We start from the raw sequence: 22,026 nt of genomic DNA, 5'->3' as shown, positions 1-22,026 counted from the left end.
TATATTGATGAAGGGAGTAGTTTGGAGGAGGTGTTAAAAATAACAACTAAAAATTAGACCAAAGTAACACAGAAATGAGACAGATCAAAGTTAAAGCACTCAGCAGTCTTTGCATTATTCAGGAGGAAGATAGGAATATTGATTATCTTTACACTTTGTTAGGTCAGACAAGAATATTAACATTTTAAGGATGACCCATTAAAATAATAGAAACAATGGATAACTTTCAAACTAGTACACGGGGAAAAGAAACTAAAGAGCATTTGATTGACTTCTAGTAAAGGATAATGGATTGATTGCATGCATTAGCCTCTGCTGTTTTCTGAAATCCCGATAAGATGGCATCAAAGTGCGCTTTTTAAAAAATACATAAACCCACAAGGAGAATAGAAAAGGAGAGAAAAGCTACATCATTTTGGAAGCCCAGAAACTGCCAGATGGTCACTGGTAGTAACCAGGCACAAGTGAGATGAATTTTGAAGCTACGGAGCGGCGAAAGCCAAAAGTCCCCTGATTTGCATTACCAAACTCCCCAAAAGCCGACATTAACATCAACCGATTCTTCTGGAAAAATAGGTGACAATGAGACTAAAAATATGGCAATTGGCCAAGAGTCTGTTTGAGAAGCAGCTGTCCTCTTCAACTCTGCTCAGCTGGGTTACTGTTCTTCCCCCAACAGCAACAGAAAACCAGAGAATTATTCTCTGGAAAGGGTAAACGAGTGAGCCTCTGTCCTGGAGAAAACTAGGTATTACTAGGGGCCGGGGTTCTTGTACTCAAAAAAAAATTAAGAAAAACTTTATATATTAAATTTTGAGACTCCTCGCTCTGCTATCTTTAACTTTATCCAAAATGTTGGCCAGTTAGACTTTATCTTTCAGGAAGGAGATTGGAAGAACATTCTCCCTGAGAACTTTGACAAGCCCAAGAAAATAGACCTAAAGAAACTGATCTGGGGGTTTTATGGTCCAGATGGTCCCTGCTAAATTGACCCACGGATTCAACACTTCATATCAGCTTCTTTTTTCTTCTAATTTGCCATGAAAAATTTCAAAAATACAGAAAAGTTGAAAGAACAGTACAATGATCACTAGGTTTCACCTACTCACCGCCTAGGTTTAGTCATCGACTCCTTGTGTATTCTGTGTGTATGCTGAACCGTTGGGAAGTAGCGGATAACCTGCACTCTTCCTCACCATAACTCCAGCTTTCATATCCTAAAAAATAACAGCATTCTTCTTCAAAACCACAATACCATTATCACATCTAAGAAAATTAACAATAATTCCACAACATCATTGAATATACAGTCCTTGCTCCAATTTCTTCATTTGTCCTTTCAAAAAGTTTTTATTGTTTTGCTATTTTTTAAAGTAATATTCAATGAAGTTTGATGCATTGCAGTTGGTTGTTAAATACTCTTTAGTTTCTACGATAAAAGTGTTCCTTTTTTTGAATGGCATTAACTTTTTGAAAAGACCAAGCCAGTTGTCTTGTACAGTGTTCCATATTCTTGATTTGTCTGATTTTGTAGTGTCATTTATCTTGGCTCTCTGTCTTCTATGTTTCCCATAAACTGGAATCTAGGTCTAAAGGCTCAGTTATGTTCAGATTATGTTTAACGTATTTCTGGCAAGAATTCTCTAAAGGTGAAGTGAGAATTTAATATTACATCACATCAGGAGACACACAGTGTCTGCTTGTCCCATTATTAATGATGCTGGGTTTTTTCACTTGGTAAGGTGGTTATCCTGGTTGGACATCTGGTCGGAAAGGGGTTATTTCCCTTTGTAATTAGCAAGTAACAGAATTTGATCCCCTAGCACCTGGAGATACTTTGGCAACCTGATGAATTCAGCATGCATTCAAGATCTTTGCCTGAATTGCTTATTACATTGGAAGAGTTGCAGAATGGGGATTTTCTAATTCTATTTTTCCTTCTATCTATTTTAGCTGACATTATTCTGTAAAGAAGAGCTCCCTCATCAATGGAGATTAACTGCACTTCTTCCTAAAGAGGCAGGGTAAATGCTTCATTCTCTCCCTTGACCGCTTTACAGAGTAAGGAGGTGGTGAAATATTCTCAATGATGGCATATTCGGTTTTATTTTTTCTTTTGGTTGGCACAGCAGACTCATGGAATTGTTTTCCTATTCATTTCTTTTTACAATAAATTACATTCACTACAATATAGTACAATCATGTTTGATGCTCAAACTGTTTCTAATTTGGCCAGTGGGAATCCGTTCAAGCTGGCTCCTGTGTTCTTATAACATGTCCTGTTAATCTTGGAGCATTTCCTTGATTTCTGGTACAGCTCAATGTCACAAGCTTACTTTCTTTTTTTTTTTTTTTTTGAGACAGAGTCTCACTCTGCTGCCCAGGCTAGAGTGAGTGCCATGGCGTCAGCCTAGCTCACAGCAACCTCAAACTCCTGAGCTCAAGGGATCCTCCTGTCTCAGCCTCCCGAGTAGCTGGGACTACAGGCAGGCACCACCATGCCCGGCTAATTTTTTCTATATATATTTTTAGCTATATAATGCAACTCCATATATGCAACTCCATATAATTTCTTTCTATTTTTAGTAGAGATGGGGTCTCGCTCTTGCTCAGGCTGGTCTAGAACTCCTGAGCTCAAACGATCCGCCCACCTCGGCCTCCCAGAGTGCTAGGATTACAGGCGTGAGCCACCGCGCCCGGCCTAACTTTCTACTTTGTTTGCCCCAGACCTGCATTCAGCCATTTCTCCAAGGAGCCCTGGTTTGTTTTAGTGGGGAATGGTATTTAGAAGCCAGGATCTGTGTGCTCGGTATGCTCATTGCTGTTGAGTTATCTTTGCTTGTAGGCCCCTCCAGTTAACTACAGATAGGAAGTATATGGGAAAAATTATGATTTCATATATTATAGATATTTCTAATTCAAATTTTAAATTACAGAATTTTTTCTTTATATATATATATGTATATATATATTTTTTTTTTTAATTGAGACAGGGTCTCACTATGTCACCAAGGCTGGTCTCAAACTCCTGGTCTCAAGTGATCCTCCCTCCTCGGCCTCCCAAGGACCTGGAACTACAGGTGTGTGCCACCCTGCCTGCTTTTTTTTTTTTTCTTTATATATCTTTTTACTTACATATGTAGTGATTTGTTTTAAACTATGATACACATAAAATAACTTCAAATAATAGTATCAACTCTACCAATTTTAAAGTTGAACATTTCTTTGAAGTTCTTTTTATTCTTTGAATATATCTTAATAAAAGTGTACAGTCAGAGTTCTATGTTCAAAAGTCACTTGGAATAATTCTATTTTTCTGTATGGTTGTGTTATCAATTTAACGTACAGTTAGGTTCATTTATTTCAGTTTGCTTTAAATTTGGGGATTTGATTTTTTTCCTTTTGATTAAAATTTTATCTTTTGTACCTTTATAGAATTTAAAAGTCCTAACTATATGAAGAGATATTTTCAGAGAAGTATCACTTATATTCCTGTTCCCTTTACTCTGTTTTCTTCAGTGACATACACATGACCATTTCTCTTAGCCTCTGGTATGGTTTATCCTTCCAGTAATTCTTTGTTCAAAAATAAGTAAGCATATGCATATATTTTCCTTTCTTTCTTACACAAAAGGTAGCATGCTATATATGATGTCTACATTTCATCTTTTTTTCATTTAAAATAATATCCTGGTGATCACTCTATATCTGTTCAGAGAGATCTTACAGCAAATGTTTTCTTTTAGCTTATCATTTTTCATTTTACTTTGTTTATAGTGTTTTTGGGGTTTTGCCATACAAATATTTTCATTTTTACATAGTCATATACATCTTTTCTTTCCTTGCTTTTGGAACTTGAGTCATAATTGTATAGGGTTTCACTACTTTCAGGTTACAAAGGAATTCACCTGTTTTTCCTTCTAGCAGTTATATGGTTTCATCTTTTCATTTAGATCTCTCATGTATTTTGAGTTTAACTGAGTGTATGATGTGAGGTATAAATTCAGTTTTACCTTTTCCCAAATAGCTACTCAGGTAGCTTAATACCATTTTCTCAATGATTTGAGATTTTGTTTATCATATACTAAATTTCCATGTGTTCTTGGGTCTATTTCTGGACTTACTGCTCTGTTCCATTGGTCTGTCTGTGTCTTCAGGTGCCAACACCAGACTGTTCTACTTTAGGGCTTTATAGTATGATCTTCCAGTCTTAAATGTAAGCAGACAACCCAAAGTCATAACACATATAAGGAAGGTCTCTTATATGAAAAACACAGGCCAGTATAAAAAATAGACAACAGCAACCTGGAGAAAAGAGAGTCTTTGCAGGAAGAAGAAAATTTAAAAACAAAAACAAACAGAAAAACACTGAGAAACGTAAGAAAAGATGTCATGGCCCAGTGCAGTGGCTCATGCCTGTCATCCTAGCACTTTGGGAGGCCAAGGTGGTAGGATCACTTGAGGCCAGTTCAAGTCCAGACTGAGCATGAGTGAGACCCTGTCTTTATAGAAAATAGAAAAATTAACTGGGCGTGGGGGTGCGCGCCTATAGTCCCAGCTACTTGGGAGGCTGAGGAGGGAGGATTGCTTGAGCCCAGGAGTTGGAGGTTGCCATGAGCTACTGCAGTCTACCCAGGGCAACAGAGTGAGACTCTGTGTCAAAAAATAAAAAAGATGTTATAACTATAAAACAAGAACAGAATGCTTTATTAAAATGACAAAAAGAATGGTCAAAGAAAAAGGAGCTCTTGGAAATTAAAAAGTATAGTATCAGAAATAAAACAATTTAAAACAAAAACTCAATAGAAAGGTGATAAGATAAAGTTGGAAAATAGGAAAGAAAATTTAAAAGATTAGAAACCAGTCTAATAGATCTAACATTCAATTAATAAGAGTTCTAGATACAGAAAAAAAAAAAAAAACCTCATCATTTTCTCTGAACTGAAGGATGTGAGTTTCCATGTTGAAAGGGCCCACTTAGTACTTCAGTGCCAGCCCAGGGGATGAAAACAAACCCACCCCAAAGCACTCATCACAACTTGTCAGAACCCCAGGGAGAAAGAGGGTCTTGAGAACTGCTTGGCAGAGAATGACAACAAAAACCACAACAACAACAAAAGTTCACATGCGGAACAGAGTCAGGTTTCTTAGTAGCAACACTGGAAGCTAAAAAGCAACGCGAACAGTACTTTCCAAATTGTGAAAGAAAGTTTACTTTCAATGTAAAATGCTGAAGCACTTCACAGTATCAATTAAGCGTGAGAGTAGAAAAAAGACATTCTCAGAAATGCAAGAAGATCTCAAAAACCATACCTCCCGTGCTCTTTTCTCCAGGAACAAGTATAGGATGTGCTCCACCAAAATAAGGGAGTAAACCATGAAAGAGGAAGCCTTGGATTCAGTGATCCAGATGAGGCAGATAACCCAGCTTATAAAATTCGGCTCACTCTTTGACACTTGCAAACCCCATCCCATTGTGCTGTGGTTTGAATGCCCCTCCTCCAAAATTCAGGTGTTCCCAATGTGATAGTGTAAAAAGGTGGAGCCTTTAAGAGGTGATTAGGCCGTGAAGGCTCCTTCTTCATAAATGGGATTAAAGCACTTAAAAAAGAAGCTTCACACAGTGTTGGGCTAGCTTGTCCCTCCACCTTCTGCCGTGTGAGGACACAGCGTTCTTCCCCTGTGGAAGGACTCAGCGACAAGCTGCCATCCTGGAATGGAGACTGTGCCCCTCACCAGACACCGAGCCTGCCGGCGCCTTGCTGTTGGACTCCTAGCCTCCAACACTGAGAGAAATAAATTTCTATTCTTTACAAATTACCCAGTCTCAGATGTTTTGTTATAGCAGCACAAACAAACAAAGACATGCTATTTCATGAGTTGGCACCTCTTAGGAAGGCAACCCTGAGGAACCTAGCCACCCGAGGGTTGCAGGGAGCAGGGAAATCTCGGAGACGAGCATTTCTGTTGCAAGGTCCGGCAGCCCCTCCCCAAATGAACAGTCTCAGTCAGTGACTGGGTTAATTTTCCCAAGTTTTCTTCAAATGCATCAAGTGACATTTCAGATATTTGGCCAAGATTCAACTATTTCAGCTCCCAGGCTGGGCTTGATTTCTGCTCTTACTTGCTTCCCTATATTCCAGATATACTAATGGGGTGAGAATTTGAGGGTAAATTATTGAAACATGTAGAAAAACCAAGTAAACCACCATCACCACCACAGACACTTAGTAACTGCAAGGAGGAAAAAAGGTAGGACTGAACAGGTTATAGTAAACCACATGATGGAGCTATGAGGAGCATGTACATAATTATGATAATACAAACATCGATTACAATATCATAGTTTTAGTAAGAACTACGATACAATAAATTGAGAGGCAGAAGAAGACAAGAGACAGAAAGAAAATGTGTGAATGTGGGGTGTGTGCCTCTGTGATGTGTGCAAAGTGTGTATATGTGAACGAGAATCCAGCTTTCATTGATCGCAGTGGGGAATCATAAACCTAAAACTGAAAAATCAGAAAGTAACAACACAGGATTTTCTAAAAGAGTCAAAAATGGTTGTTTTTGCAAAGTGGAAAATGGAGGTGAGGTTGACAGACAGCTGCTTTTGTATACTAAGCTGTAAAACTGACTCTTTGGGTGCAGTTTGATTTTTTTAAAACAGAATTTTAAAAAAAGATATAAAATTATCTCTTAAAAGGAACACAAAACCAATAGAAGAGCAAGCAGGAAGACAAAACAAGCAAAAAAACCATAGTAAATAGAAAATACAAAATAATACGACAGAAATAAAACAGGAATGACAATCAAGATAAACAGATTCAATGAGCCCATAAAGCATCAACTCTGGAGCCAGTCTGCTAAGTTAAAATCCTGCCACTTATTAGTTCTGCGACCTTGGGCAAGTTATTTAACCTCTCTGTGCCTCAGCTTCTTCATTTGTAAAATGGGGATAGTAATAGTCCCTCTATCAGAGGATCTGTGGGAAGTAAAGCTTCACTGTAGGTTAAAAAACAGCTCTCTGCAGTGCTTGACATACAGTAGGTGCTACATGAGATTGACCGTGGTTACTATTGTTTTCAGATTGGATTTTACAAAAATTTCAGTTATTTGCTATTTATAAGAGGCATACCTAAAATATGTCAGAGAAAGTTTAAAAAGTGGGGTCAGGGAAGGAATTTAAAAAGACATACCAGACAAATATTAATCAAAGGAAAGCAGGCATACAACATGATATCAGAACAAATCCTTTGTGGTAAAAAGGATTAATAGGGATAAATATATCATTATTTAATGACAAAAGAAAAAGTTCACTGGGAAGATAAAATAATTCTGAACCTACAACACAGCCTCAAAATATATAAAGCTAAAAACTACCAAATCACAAAGAGAACTTGACAAATTTGGTGGGAGGTTTTAATATCATTTCCTCAAAACTGATAGACTCACAGGAAAAACTGAGATTTGAACAACAGTGCACACACTTGATAGAAGAACTCTGTTTGCAGGGAAATATAAACTATTTACCCCAATCAAACACACACTAGGCTTCAAAGGAAACCCAAGCAATGTTTGTAATAGGAAAACAAATGTCCATCAATAGGTGGACAAATAAACAATGACATATTCACAAAATGGTGTACTGCACAGCTAGTAAAAATGAACGGGCTTGATACATATGTATTAACATGGATGTGTCCCAAAAACATGATGAAAAGTGGGAAAAAAGCAAGATACTGAAGGACATAAACAATTTTGTGTTATTTACATAAATTTGCATAACATGTAAAACAATATCAGATATCATTTTGGCTACATGAATATATACAAAAGAATAAATCCACGATGGAAAGGAGACGGCAACTTTGGGGAGAGAGGAAATGAAGTAGAATTGGGGAAGAGAACAATAGGGACCACAACTGTATCCGTCACATTTTATTTTATTTTATTTTATTTTTTATATTCCTCTGGATCTCAGGCAGATAATGTCACATTTTATTTCTCTAAACGATTCTAAGGCACAAATGTCAAAACAAGAATATTTGTTAAATCTTGGTAATGGGTATAAGGATGTTAGTTATACTACCATATGTACTTTTAAATATGCTTGAAATATTTTATTATAAACATTTAAAAATAGAAAGCGGTTGCCAGGATTCAGTTGCTGGCAAGAGAAAGCAAGGAGGGGGCTGAAGAGTGCCACTGGGTTTGTGCACAGAGAGGCTGGTGGCGAGTGGACCAAAGCAGACGCTGGGCATGGAGGATGTAGAAGCTGACAGTGGTGCACTGCGGGGAAATGAAGATAGGAGGGGACTTGAAAGGACGTTTGATACAGCTGCTTTGGGGACAGGACACATTGAAAGCTTAAGGACCCACTTAAAGTTGGAACCCATGAATTCGTGGTGGCATAAATCAGAGCATGATTTTCTCTAACAAGGCTCTACAGGGCGAAGTTGAAAAAGCAGAAACCAGATTGATCCTGAATGAGGTTTTGCCAAGTGAGGGAACAAGAAGGACAAGTGGACGTGGGGTCCCAGGGGTGTTGCGTGTGAGTTGTCCATGTGAGCGACGAGGGGCAGGAGGGACCGGCCTAGTGCCAGGCAAGGAGGATGTGGGAGGTGAAGGTGCCAGAGGTGGAGCCGTCTTCCATGTGCATGTGTGGCCGGCGACAGGGAGACAGAGGAGGAGGAGGGCGCTGACATTGAGGAGGTTGGGGAGCTGAGAGGTGAGGGATTGGTGGATTTTGAGGTCACTGAGGAGGATGGCAAGCTTGGGAGAAGAGAGAGTGGCTCAGCTAGGAGTCAGTTGCCAAAGTCTTTGTGAATGTAAAGACCAGCAGTGAGGCCAGAAGGGAGCATGGCCAGATGGAAGGAATGTTCCAGAAACAGCCACCGAGCCCAAGAGTGAGCAGAGGGCTGGGGGGACCTGGGGGCAGGGCGGTCTGAGCAAGAGTCAGGCCCCAGCAGAGGCCAGGAAGTGGAGGGAGGCTTCTAGGCAGGGCTGAAGACACAGAGGGCAGTGTAAAAACCGGGAGGAAATGGACCTTTTTGGATGCTGGACAGGGACACTAAGCAAAGAGCGATGCAGGAAAGGGAGGGGGGTATCACCGTGTCAGAAAGCCTTATGTTTGGGGCCATGACAAGGAATGACAGAGACCTGAAGCACGGTGGGCTTAGAACAGAGGTTACGTCTAGGGGATGGACACGCTTGAAGCTCTGATTCCGGTGGGGCGGGGCAAAGGCAATATACGTAACCTAAACTTTTGTACCACCATAGTATGCTGAAATAAAAAAAAGAAGAGAGGTTAATGATGCACCAGATGTATCCACAGCTGTGGTGAAGGCAGCAGCTGGCAGGAAGACAACGTGGTTGGGACCTGGAGGGCGGGGACCACATAGTGTATGCTGGACAGACACCCTAGCACGTCCTGCAGAAAAAGAAGATGCAAACCTTAATCTAGTGTGTTGGGAAGATGCTGAGGGGCTCAGCATGGCTCGAGTGTGGTGGTGGAAGGCGGCTGGGGAAGGCAGCCTGGCACACCTACAGTTTCTCTGCCTTCCCTGGCAGCAATCTGCCCAGATAGGGTTTGAAAAGACTTAATGACAAAACTCTCTCTATAGAGCACCTACCATGCATGTGCCCACTATTTACTTTTACTATCTGTAATGCTCAGGTTTATACTAAAGTAGTGTTATCCTCATTTTATTTACAGAGAAACTGAGGCTCAGAGAGATTCAGTATCTCACCCAAGGTCGTGCCCTGGGCCAATTCCAAGTCTATCTGACTCCAGATTCGGTGCTCAGTACACTCTGTCATGCTCGGGAGCTGAGGGAGGACGCGGCTCCTAAGACCAGAACCACAACAGACAGCCTCTGCACTTACTGGGAGAAGCCACGGACTCAACTGTGCTCAGCAGAAAGCCAGGTCCCATCCGCCCCCCTCACCAGGGGGCTTATGACTTGAGAGAAAAGGCTGTTGAAATACAGGCAAGCCAGGTCCATGTGTCAGCTGATCTGGGTACAGGAACAGTAGCTCAGGGCCAGCCAGGGAAAGGACAGCCAAGCCCAGGTACAGCTGCCAAGTCATCACCTGTGTGATGGAGTGAAGTCCACCTCTCCCTCCCTGTCCCGTCCTGCATGTAAACATGCCCCTCACTTTCCCTCCTCTCCTGCCCCCGCACCGGCAGGGCCAGCTCCAGCTATAGCCAGTACACCAGGTCCTTGTGTCCTCAGGTGGCCACTGCGACCTGTTTACTCTCCACAGACCATAATCCATCGTGTCGGAGAAATGCCCCACAGCTAGATGTTTGTGTCAAAAACACCTGCTGGTGGTGCAACAGCTGGGTGGGATCGGTGACGTGGACTCTAGGTACCACGAAATGTCCCGAGTACGTTCTGAGTCAACACAGTGATGGTGCGCCAACAAAGATAAAGGTTTTTATTATTTATTTGTTTGGCTTTTGTTTATATATACCCCCTTCATCACCAAAGACTTGAGGCTACTGGAAATGAAAATTTAACTAATGATAAGAGGATCTCAGGAGCAAGGAAAATAAAAACAGCAGAAAACCATGCCCTGATGAAGAGCACAACCACAGAAGCCATAAGAGATGATAAAGTTGCAAGAGTTGAGCTTCACATTGGCTTTGGGTTTCTTGGAAACCCACGGAGAGGGAAATTCAGTCCGTTACATAATTGTCGTAAACAGAAAGAAGAGAACACACCAGATTCACAGGGAAAATAAGCTTTTCTAAGCATTGAGTTGCAAAATAAATATCTCTATGGGATTTCATATAGAGGGCCCTTTGAATTATATTAAAAAATCACTGAGGGGCCAGGCATGGTGGCTCACACCTGTAATCCCAGCACTTTGGGAGGTTGAGGTAAGGAGGCCAGGAGTTTGAGACTGGCCTGGGCAACAGAGCAAGACCCTGGTATCCTGAACTGGAAACAGAAAGATGAAATCCAAGTATGCCCTCTGAATGCTAAGTCCCCATCCTACGCCTTCTATTTGGCCCCAAGAACACTGGTATCCAGGCCTTTATCCACCAGGCAGGAAAGTGGGAGAAACTTCTCAGGGGAACATGACCAGCTCTAGAGGTAAGACCTAAAGGTTTTTACGTTGGGGGTTCCCCAGCCAAACATTCCGGTCAATCACCCTACAGTGAAGTTCACAGTCAGCAAGTGCTCCCCATGTAGTTGGAGCTTCAAGTTACCCTTACAATCCCCACCCTTAAATTTAAGCAGACAACCAAAGATTACCAGTCATTTGAGGAAAGATCCAAACATGAAAGACAGAGACCAAAAAAACAAACAAACATTAAAAAAGGAACTGAGAGAAAACTGAGAATACACAGAGCAAAGAACATTTAAAATGCCATTAATATCATCAGAGAATAAAAAGCATATGTTACAGTTGTTAAACAAGAACCGGATACTAAAAAGAACATTCACAGAATAACAATAATAATCATTAGAGGTCTTGCATTTAAAAAATGATAGCAGAAATTTAAAAAATGGTTAGAGAATAAAAAAATATTCCAGAAAGGAGAGCATGCAGAGATCGAAGAAGTGAATGAAAAGATAAGAAAATTAGAAGACCTGCCCAGGAAGGTCCCATGATTGGAAAAGATAAAGAAAAACTGGTGCAATCACCTTGGAAAACAATTCAGCATCATCTGGTAAAGACGAACATATATGTAACATACAACTCAGGAGGAAAAGATTTGTTAAATTCACTTATTTATTCAATGAATATTTATTGAGCAACTACTAAATTCTAGTCGTTGTGCTAGGCATTGACTGTACAAGAATAAATGAGATAGACAAGACCTCTGCCCTCTCAGAAACCAACCAAGATTCTTCCTCTCAAGGCAGCTGTGAAGGGTGGCACGTCTCTGGCTCAATTTTTTCCATAAGGTTTGGGGTTCCATGAAAGAGTCTCTGGGCAGATTGCCTGGGCACAGAATGTATGTAGAGAGGAATAATTTATCTTGTGGTTCAAACGAGGAGTAAGAGGAAGACCAAAGTGTAAGCAGCTATGTTGAAAAAGATCCCAGTTTAATTTTAATCATTTTTAAAGACCCGGTTTAATAATCTTTTGACAGAGTTGTCCAAAGACAGAATGAATTGTTTTGGGAATTGTTAAGTAGGCTGTCAACGGAAGTGTTCAATACTAAGCAGGGCTCATTCACCCAACGATTGAGATCATATGACAGGCACTATGCTAGGCCCTGTGTACTATCAGTTAGCTATTGCTGCATAACAATCACCCCAAAACTTAGTGTCTTACAACAACAGTAAACATTTATGATCTCTCATAATTTCTGTGAGTCAGCAGCCTGGCTGTGTGTTTCTGGTTCAGGGTCTGTCGTGTGGGTGTAAGCAGGACATTGCCTGGGGCTACAGTCATCTGAAGGCTTGACTGGGGCTAGACGACCTGTTTCCAAGGTGAGTCGCTTTACATGGCTGGCAAGTTGTTGCTAGCTGTTGAGGAGGGGCTTCAGTTCCTCCCTGTGTGGACCTCTGCACAGGGCTGCTTGTGTGTCCTCACAACATGGCGGCTATCTTCCCCCAGAAGACAAGACAGAGCAAGGTAGGAGCCACAGTGCCCTTTATGACCCAGCCTTAGGAGTCATACACCATGACTTCCATGGTAACCTATTGATCACACAGGTCAGCCCTCTTCAATAAGAGAGGGGCCACACAAGGGTGTGTATACTACAAACGAGGATCACTGGGACCGTCTTGGAGGCTGATGACCACACCCTGTAAATACAATGACCAACAAACAAATGGGGTGCCTGAGCTCAAGAGCTGTTGGTCTAGATTTATGACCATTTGTTGAGTTGCTGTCAAAGGAATTAGACTGAGAGACAAGGTTGTTCCCTTCAACCCTAATGTCCTGTGATCTTATGGTTCTAGATCCTAAGTCTTTTGTCCCCATATCGATAATCCCCCATCTCAGAATCAGCAGCTCAAACCCTCCCTCCTCTAACATGGATAATTCTGGGATCTCTACTGTGCCCCTTCGTTGTCACTGCTTGTCATCAAACAGCAAGATAGCCACTGCCCCATTCTCAGACATAGAGACACAGAAATGCTCCGATAACCCCAAGTTTGTTGTTTCTCTCCCCAGAGCTTGCCACTGCCTGTGTTCTCCTCCCAGGAGAACAGGGTGTCCTATGATAATGGCAGGAGGACACAGTGTCCCATGCAGGAGCTGCTTCTGAGCCCGCCAGGACAATTCCTTAGGAGCCCTAATCAGGGCCACTGGATACACCAGATACCTCGGGGGTAGTGACCCCTGTAATGCTCTCAGAGGACTTCTGGCCTGCGAGCTTGGGGGATAGGCATAGGGGTGTGGCTAGCATCACATGGTGTCAGCCAATACTCCTTTGGGGCCACTAACCCAGGCTCATAGAGGAGTCTTTTATCTCCAAGTCACCTGGGAGCCAGAGGTAACAGGGGAAGATTCCAGCCTGAAATTGTGCTGGCTTTGGGGTACTGTTGAGAAATGCTGGTGTGAGCTGGGTTGGAGCCCAGAAAACACCCTTCCCTGGCCCTGGGGACCCCCAGCACAGCTCTCCCGTGGGTGTCAAGTCCGGCCTGGTGCTAAGGACTGCACGCTGGAGTAACTCTGGGGAATATTTATTTTTTACTTATTTCTGGTTTTAAAAGTAATACCCTCAGGATAGCTATTACTAAAAAGAGAATAAAAAAAACAAAAAATAACAAAATACCAAATGTTGGAGAGGATGTGAAGAAATTGAAACCCTGCGCATCACTGGTGGGAATGTAAAATGGTGCAGCAGCTATAAAAAACAGTTTGGTGGTTCCTCAAAAACTTAAACATAGATCACCACGCGATCCAGCAACTCCACTCTCTGGGTCTGTACTGAGAAGAGTGCAAAGCAAGGACAGGAGCAGGTGTGTGCACCCGTGCTCACGGCAGCGCTGTTCACGGCAGCCTCATGGATAAAGCGTTTCTGTCCGGGGTGATGACAAAGTTCTTTGCAATAGTGGTGGGGGTTGCACAACACTGTGAATGTAATTAAGGCCACTGAATTGTACACCTAAAAATAGTTAAAATGGTAAATTGTTATGTTATATATATTTTACCACAATTAAAAAGTAATACTAAATTGTTATCTTAAACCCCAACACTACATAAGTGTTTAAAATACAAAGGGAAACCCCACCCTCCTGAGACGAGTCCTGATGGGCTTGCTGCTGAGGTTTCCAGATTTCTTACTTCCACATGAACTAGATATTAGGATTCAAATACGATCAGGTAGAACCCACCTGTCCCTTGCATAGGGGGCACCCTGCTTATGCCTGGGGATTCTTGACACCACAGCCTGGAACTTAAGGGAAAAGCTCTGTAGCTGGATGACTCGTGGTCAAGCGCCATTCCCACCACTTGCTGGGGAACGTACTTGCCATTCCTCGTTTACTGCATCTTGGATGTCACAGTTCACTGTGAGGATTACATGAGTCGATACAGTACATATAAGCGTTTTATAAAGCACCTAGCACAAGAGAGCATTTGGCTTTAATTCCATCCCTGTATTGAAAATTTCTACCACCCTTGCCATGGGATGTTTCTCATCAGCCATCATTTTTGGGGGGCAGGGAGGGTTTAGCATCCTCTTTTATTTTCTGTTTTCCCTTCTGTGACCTCCCCTCCTTGCCCGCGAGTCATTACCACCCTAATGCCTGTGCAGGGAACGCATGGAACAGCTGAAGCCATTGCTCTGTGTCACAGGCCCCTTCCAGCCAGATCCTCAGGCTCCTCTTTGGCGACTGGCAGGAACTGTCAAAGTTCTAGGTCCAGCTGTTGAGCTAACAGAATGTTCACCTCCTTACACAGCCACATACAAATATGTATGTGTTGACAGGGTTGGAGAGTCCATATCAGGACCTTGCTTTTTTTCCTTAAAATATCTTGGACATCTACCGATAATTACATATATTCCCCAAACCAAATCAGAATATTTTCTTGGACTCAGGACCTCATGGGAGATCTGAGACCAGCTGTCAGAGTCTCTGAGAGGGATGGATAGAGCTGGTTGCCCAAGCCAGGAGCAGCAGGGTCATTTCCTCATCTCCTCGGTCGTCCAATCATCTGAGCTGCTAGAGAGGACCATTGGGTTGACTGGTCGCAGGAGATCAAGGCCACACAATCTCTCAGAATAAACAAAAGGGGAAGATGGAGCCAACCCTAAGGAGGACTAACAGGTGTGCCTCAGACAATCCACCAGGACCAACTGGAACAGCTCAGAGATTAGGATGTGGCTTGCAAGGGCCAGAGCGAGAGAAACCTCCCCAAGAGGCAAAGGGTGTGTCCATCCAGGTTCTTAATTGCTAGCCACAGAAGCCTGCTCTGGAAGGTGTAAGCAGAAGATGAACATATTGAAGTATTTCCAGAAATTTCAAGGAAATTTCTAGGAAAGCTGGAGTACTTGGTTTGGAAAAGAGACAAGAACAAGGGGAGCTGAGGGAGACACATGGCCACACTCATGCCACAGAACTAGACCGGTGGGGACAGCTGTGCTGCCACCGCTGAGCCAGGACAGGGACAGCCCAGCTTGCTCAGCGGCCACTGTCAGGCCTGGCCCCCTGGCTGAGGCCGTAGGCTGGCTGCAAACTGCCTGCTGCTGCCACACTGCTCCTGCCCATCCCAGAAGGGGTCCGCTGTCACTGTTTCTTTAAGCCAGTCTGGGGCAATAACATTCGATTTCCTGAGCATAAGGCCCATGTCACCGCTCAAGGCAAGGGAGGCTGGAAGGCAAGCGCTGGCGTTTTTAGTGGCGGTAATGGTGGCAGCCTCTGCCTCCCATCCAAACTCATCAGCGAGACATTCCCTGAACAAATCAAGAGAGGTTCAGGTTCAGAGGCTGGGCAGCTGTCTTAGTTCGTTGGGCTGCTATAACAAAATACCATACGTTGGGTGGCTTATAAACAACAGACATTTATTCCTCACAGTCCTGGAGCCTGGGAAGTCTAAGATCAAGGCACCAGCAAATTCATTGGCTGGTGAACGCTTGTGTCCTGGTTCATAGATGGCACCTTCTAGCTATCTCCACTTCTCTGGGGTCTCTTTTATAAGGGCACTAATCCCAATCATAAGGACAGAGCCTTCGGGACCTAATCACTTCCCAAAGCCCTCACATCCTAACACAATCACTTTTGGGATTAGGATTTCAACATATGAATTTGTGGGGACACAAACATTCAGTTCATTGCAGCAGCCAAAAGAAAATTACTACCCGGAGCCATCTGCCGGGTCAGTGACCCAGGAGACTGAAGACCAGATGAGAAATCTTGGTGCAGGAGCAAGGAGGCGTTCCTTATTCAGGTGGGCTGGGACTGTGGCAGGACCCTCAGAGACCTGTAGGATGGCCCTGGGGACAGTGGGAGAAACTCAGGCGTCCCATCCAGGATTCACACTAAGAACCAAGTTCTGGGAGACACCGAGGTCCCCAGAGGTTTTGGAAGTAGCACTCAACCAGGTAGCCCGCAGGCAAACTCTGAGAGCATCTCAGAAGCTTCCAGACCCACTCAGAAACCTGCCTGCCCTCTGTTCCATTTCCTTTTAGTGCCTCGTTGCTGTTTGGCCTCACTGGCCGTTTCCTAAAGCCATGCAGTAAACCTCCAGCAGCCTGGTGGGTTTGTCAGGTGTTTTCACTGGTAGGTTCCTGCACTTCTAGTGGGCCAGGTGTGGAGGTGGCTGCAGCAGCCTTACTGGCCTGGAGCATGGGAGCCAGAGCAGCTGGGGCCTGGGAGACCTGGGGGTCTGCCCTTGGCCAGCTCTGGTGGCCTCCTGTAGTAGGCTGTGTGGCCTGGAGTTGGCGGACGAGGAGGTGCATGGGAGGAGGGGATCACATTATTGGGCATCTGTTGTGCTACAGCAGCAGCAGCGGCATGTGAACCAGTTACTGCACGTCACTCTGTGCCCAACATCTTGTTCAACTTGACACCTGTTGTCCCATCAAGCCCTCAGAACAACTCTCTGAGCCAAGGATTGTCATTATCCCTAGCTTCCAAAAGAGGTTCAATTATATGCCCCAAATCACCCAGAAGTCAGCCAAAAAGCCAGGATTCAAACCCAGGTTTGCCTGATTCCCAAACATACATCGCCTCCAATAGGCAGGTGCCCAGGCCAGCCCATGCCTAGGGACCGCGACCCTGAGAGCACCTTGGGAAAGAGGGAGGAGGCCCCAGAACACCCTCCCAGAGCCTGCCCCCTGCCCCAGTGTGTTCTGAGCCTCTTCCAGGAAAGTCCTAAAGGGCTGCACCGCACTCTGGGGAAGAAAAAGGTGACAAGCTAAACTCAAAGACGGGGAGTCAGAGGTAGGAGTCTGGGACAAAGTCTTGAACCGGCTCTTCTCTGAGGCTCCCTCCTTGGGGGAGTCTATGAGCCCCCAAGAGTAGGGGGAGAGCCTGCTTCAAAGGCTGCTGCTGCCCACAGCTGGCTGTGCTGATGCAACCACTCAGTCCCCCAAACTCTTTGCCTCTAGCCCCAGTAACTGCAAACTGGGCACCAGGCGGGCAGGCCACTTGGCAGGAGGCTCCTGGGCAGAGCACACCAGCGCCCTGCAGCCTCTGGCACCTGCTCCACCCTTCCTCCCCAGACTCATCCCTCAACGGTGAAGACCACAGATGTAGCAGTCAAGAAATTTCTCAAATAAGCACTAATAGCTTTTATAATGGGGCTGGGATGGGGAAGGTTAAGCTAAACTTTACATTAAAAAGTCAAGGTCAAGGCACAGAAGATTATATGGAAGGAGAAACAATATCCCCCACTGTGCTGTGAGCTCTCCAAGGCAGGGACCGTGTCCTGCTCACCTCCAGGCACCCCCTCCGCGTGAGGCAATGTCAAGCACACGGCTCCACAATAGCTATTTGCTGGCTGTCCAGTGCCTAGAACAGTGGCTGGCACACTGAGGGTATTCGATAAATAGTTGTTGGTTAAATGAATAGACCTGGGTTGCATGTTTTGTCTTGAGATAATGTGCAATATCTTTTTCCATCTCCCCTTAGAGTATTCCACACACACCTCTCTCCAGCACACCCTTTTCTTACCCTTCCTGCAGTCTGATCTACCCAGCCCTCTGTGTCCCCTAAAATGTCTCAATCCAGGCAGCTGCTAAGCTCTACAAAGCAGTGGTCCCCTCCCCACCTCAGGCCCAGCCACATGGAGGAGTCACATGTGATCAGCCAGGGCTAGTTTCTTAGCAGCTTTATTGAGTATCGAGAGGTGGTGTCACCTCCCACTGGACATGTGTCCTCAAGCTCATACCAGACTTGCTTTGGGACAGACAGACAGACAGACAGGGGGCAGGATAGGGCAGGTATCCACGGTGGTGGGATGGGCACACCACGGGCAGCTCAGCTCTCCAAAGGATCGGGCATCTGCGCCTGCTCCTGCTCGGGGAGGGCGAGGGTCTTGTCCTGGCTCTCTTTGTCCTTGAGGGTGCTGAAGAAGGAGTTGACCTTGTCCCTCAGGTCCTTCTCCAGGAAGCTCAAGTGGCTTTCCGTGTTCCCCGCGAAGGGGCCCAGCTTCTGCCTGAGTTCCTCCATATGCTGCACCAAAGCTTTGTTGAAGGTGTTCCCGTAGGGCTCCACGTTGCGACGGAACTCCTCCACGTGCCGGTCCAGGTGGCCACTCAGCTCTGCCAGCGACTTCTGCAGCCCCTCCGTGTTCCCCTTCAGCTTGCTGTGCACGTCCTCGGCCACGGGCGCCAGCCTCTGCCGCAGCTCCTCGGCATTGGCGGAGATCTTGGCCTTGAGCTCCTCCGCACTCTTCTTCATCTGGAAGGCCAGGCCCTCGAGCTGGTGGTTGAGCTTCTCCTGGACGTCCTGCGCATAGGGAGCCAGGCTGCGGCGCAACTCCTCCACGTTCTCGTCGATCTTGACCTTGAGCTCGTCGGCGTAGGGTGTGAGGCGCCCCTTGAGCTCCTCCACGTTCTGGTCGATCTTGGCCTGGAACTCGTCGGCGTAGGGCGTCAGCGATGCCTTCAGGCTGTCGCCGTTCTCGCGCAGCACCCTCTCCATGCGCTGCGCGTAGGGCGTCAGCTGGCGCCGCAGCTGCTCTGTCTGTGCGCTGACCTGGGTGCGCAGCTCCTCCGCGTGCGGCCCCAGGCGCTGCTGCAGCTCTTGCACGCTGTCCCCGATCTTCTGGCTCACATCCTGCGCATGCGGCAGCAGCCGGGCCCGCAGCTCCTCCAGCTCCTTCTGAATATCTTCCTTCAGCTTCTCCGAGTCCTTGGTCAGGCGTTCGTGCAACTTCGTGGCGAAGGGCACCAGCTTCTTCTGCAGGTCACCCGCGTAGGTGTTCACGTCCTCAAGTTTGTCCTGGAAGAGGGCACTGGGGGGAAGGGCACAAGGAGGTCTCCATTACGATTGACATTTGCTTGGCAAGACCTCGTCTGCTTATATACCCCTCACCTTATACACACCTGCCTGGAACAGGTGAGTATTCAGCGGTACCAAGTTCACGCTTTTTTCCTCCTTGTGGCCCTCCCTAAGGTGGATCACGATTTGAGAGAATGGATGTAGTGGGCTGAGTTACTACATTGAACTTGTGTCTCTGGATCTCCCTCCGAGATTGTCCCGATATGTCCCCATCATGTGACCTCGAGCAGTTTGCCTTTCCTCCTTGTCTGCAAAGGACAAGGTTGGACTTTGAGGTTCTTCCCAGCTCAGGTGCGCTGTGACAGAGGATCACATTGTGTAATAATAGTGTGTTGTGTTCTCAGCCTCTGCCATGTCCTCTAGCGGCACAAGGTGCTGATTTCCTTGCCTGTCCCCAGAGGCTTCCCAAATATTCCCACCTTCCTTTCCTTGACTTCACTGGGGCCTGTCCTTCTAGAATGTATTAGAACCCAGCTCACATGACATTTCCTTCCCTCTGTTTCTTCCATGACCCTCAACAATAGGATGTGGCCATTGTCAAACTCTAGAATGTTAAAGCAGGAAGACATCTTGGGGATTATTCAGTCCCACCTCCGTGTTTATGTATGTGGACCCTACAGGTCCAGTGACCTCAGGGTCACCTAATGAACTAGTGGCAGGGCAGTGGTATCCTAGGCTGGGGTCTCCTGCCTCTAAGCCTAGCCCTTGCCAGTGCATTGCATGGCCTCTAAGAACGCCCTGTGCCACCACCACCACCAGCTCTGCCACCTCTTACTTGAGCTTCTGGGTGAGCTCAGACTTCTGGAGATGTTCCACGGCCTCCTTGGCATTGTTGCTCAGCTGGCTGAAGTAGTCCCATACCACAGTGGCCACCTGGTCAGCACTGACCTCAGCCTGGGCACCTGGACAGGTGGCAGAGAACAGTTCATGAGGACTCATCTTTCTGGCCCCTCTGCTCCAGCTCTGAGCTGCAGACTGGATGTTGGAGGAGCCCAACGCACCAGTTTCCCTGTCTGGGCTTAGGCTGTCGGAAGCCAGAGGGACACGTGAAACTGGCATAGCACCAATGCCAGTGGGACTACCGCTGGGAATGGGCCAGCTCTCTCATGAGCCAGTTGGCGACTGAGCAGCCCCCCATGTCCAGCTAGAGCCAACAGGCACTCAAAACTGTCCCCTTTACCTTGGCCCAGTCTCTCTATCCTGCCCCACTCAGTGCAGCAAAGACCCATGCAAAGACAGCTTCTACTCACTGGTGACAGCCACCAGGGCCAGAGTCAGGACCACAGCCTTCAGGAACATCCTGGGCTCCTTGGAGTCTCGTGGTGCACTGGATCCTTCCTGGAATCAGAGGGAGCCGGAGAAGAGGTCCTTGGGCAGCTCACCTGTGCTGCTGTGTGGACTGATTGCAGTCAGAACCAGGCATTTAAACTCCCAGCTGGCTGCCCGCCCGGCCTCCCTCCCCAGTGTGACTCCACGCTGGAAGGTGACACATTCCCAGGAGGCCTCTTGGACTTTAGTGACCCTAAGGCTACGTGGAAGCTGACAGCAGACTGGGGCTTAGGCGGCGGTCAGAAGCGGCTGTTCTCGGTTTGTGCCCCACCCAGTGTGGAGGGGGCGGGGGAGCCAAGAGCTGGGGGAGGAACAGGGCCTAGGGAGCCCAGGCCTGATGCCCAGGGCCCCTGCTGGCAGCTCTGGGTCTGTGCCATGCTTGGGGGGGCAAAGTCCACGTCTTCTCTGTCTGCCCCAGTGGAGAACACCCCCCTCCCCACATCTGCCATCAACCCTGACTCCATCTCAGAGCACCAGACACCGGATGGGGACCAGCCACAGCTGCAGATGGGGGGGCAGGCTAAGACCTAGGTCTCCTGGCAAGGTACACCCAGGAGAAGGGGGCGCTTGGGAGCCTTTGCAGGTGGTGGAAGTGGGCAGTGCCCTGCATTGAAGGGGTTAACTGTAAGTGTGCTCATGCCCCACCACGGCCAAGCTGTGCCACCTCGGTCTAGTTATTCACAGCCCTGAACATCAGTTTTTCCTCTAAACAGTGGGGTCGGGCAATATGTTCAATAAGACATTGCTGGTGAAAGAGGCAGTACAGTTGTCCCTCAGTGTCCCCAACCTCTCGCAGATCTCAACGTCCGCGGGTGCTGCAGCGCCCCAGATAAAACGTGCAGTGTGTGCGCATAACCACACAATCCTCCCATGGACTTCACATCACTCTAGATTACTTATACAACCTAATACGATAGAAATCTTATATAAGTGGTTGTGTCACTATGGATATATTGTTTAGGGAATAATGACAAGAAAAAAGTCTGTACACGTTCGATACAGACACAAGTTTTTTTTCCTAAACATTTTCTGTCCACAGTGGGTTGAATCTGCAGGTGCAAAACCCACAGATACGGGGGGCTGCCTGCATAGCGCCTGGCACAGAGGCAGCGCTGAAAAGGGGTTGCTGCTGTTACTATTATTAATAATAATATTGTTTTCCTGACTTGGACCCAAGCAGACTGCAGTAGAGTGGGAGTGGCAGGGTGGAACCCGGCTCTCAGAGGCGTGCCAGGTGGGTCAGAGGCGGGGTGATGGAGGCGGCAGCCGAGGC

At 46.1% G+C, this 22,026-nt stretch overlaps 1 protein-coding gene across 1 annotated transcript; it reads right to left on the bottom strand.

The window, feature by feature from the left end:
• Window positions 1-18,236: 18,236 nt before the first annotated feature.
• APOA4 (apolipoprotein A4) lies at window positions 18,237-20,993 on the bottom strand. The gene is made up of 3 exons (XM_069468889.1): window positions 20,675-20,993; window positions 20,200-20,326; window positions 18,237-19,377 (listed from the first exon to the last, which is right to left on the bottom strand). Exons 1-3 carry the CDS (start codon window positions 20,721-20,723, stop codon window positions 18,399-18,401), a joined length of 1,155 nt encoding a protein of 384 aa, XP_069324990.1. The 5' UTR covers window positions 20,724-20,993; the 3' UTR covers window positions 18,237-18,398.
• Window positions 20,994-22,026: the final 1,033 nt, after the last annotated feature.

The sequence above is a fragment of the Eulemur rufifrons genome, chromosome 6 (assembly GCF_041146395.1).
Source record: "Eulemur rufifrons isolate Redbay chromosome 6, OSU_ERuf_1, whole genome shotgun sequence".
Taxonomy (NCBI): domain Eukaryota; kingdom Metazoa; phylum Chordata; class Mammalia; order Primates; family Lemuridae; genus Eulemur; species Eulemur rufifrons.
The sequence above is the reverse complement of the archived record's forward strand: the minus strand, read 5'-3'. Positions and strand labels throughout refer to the sequence as shown.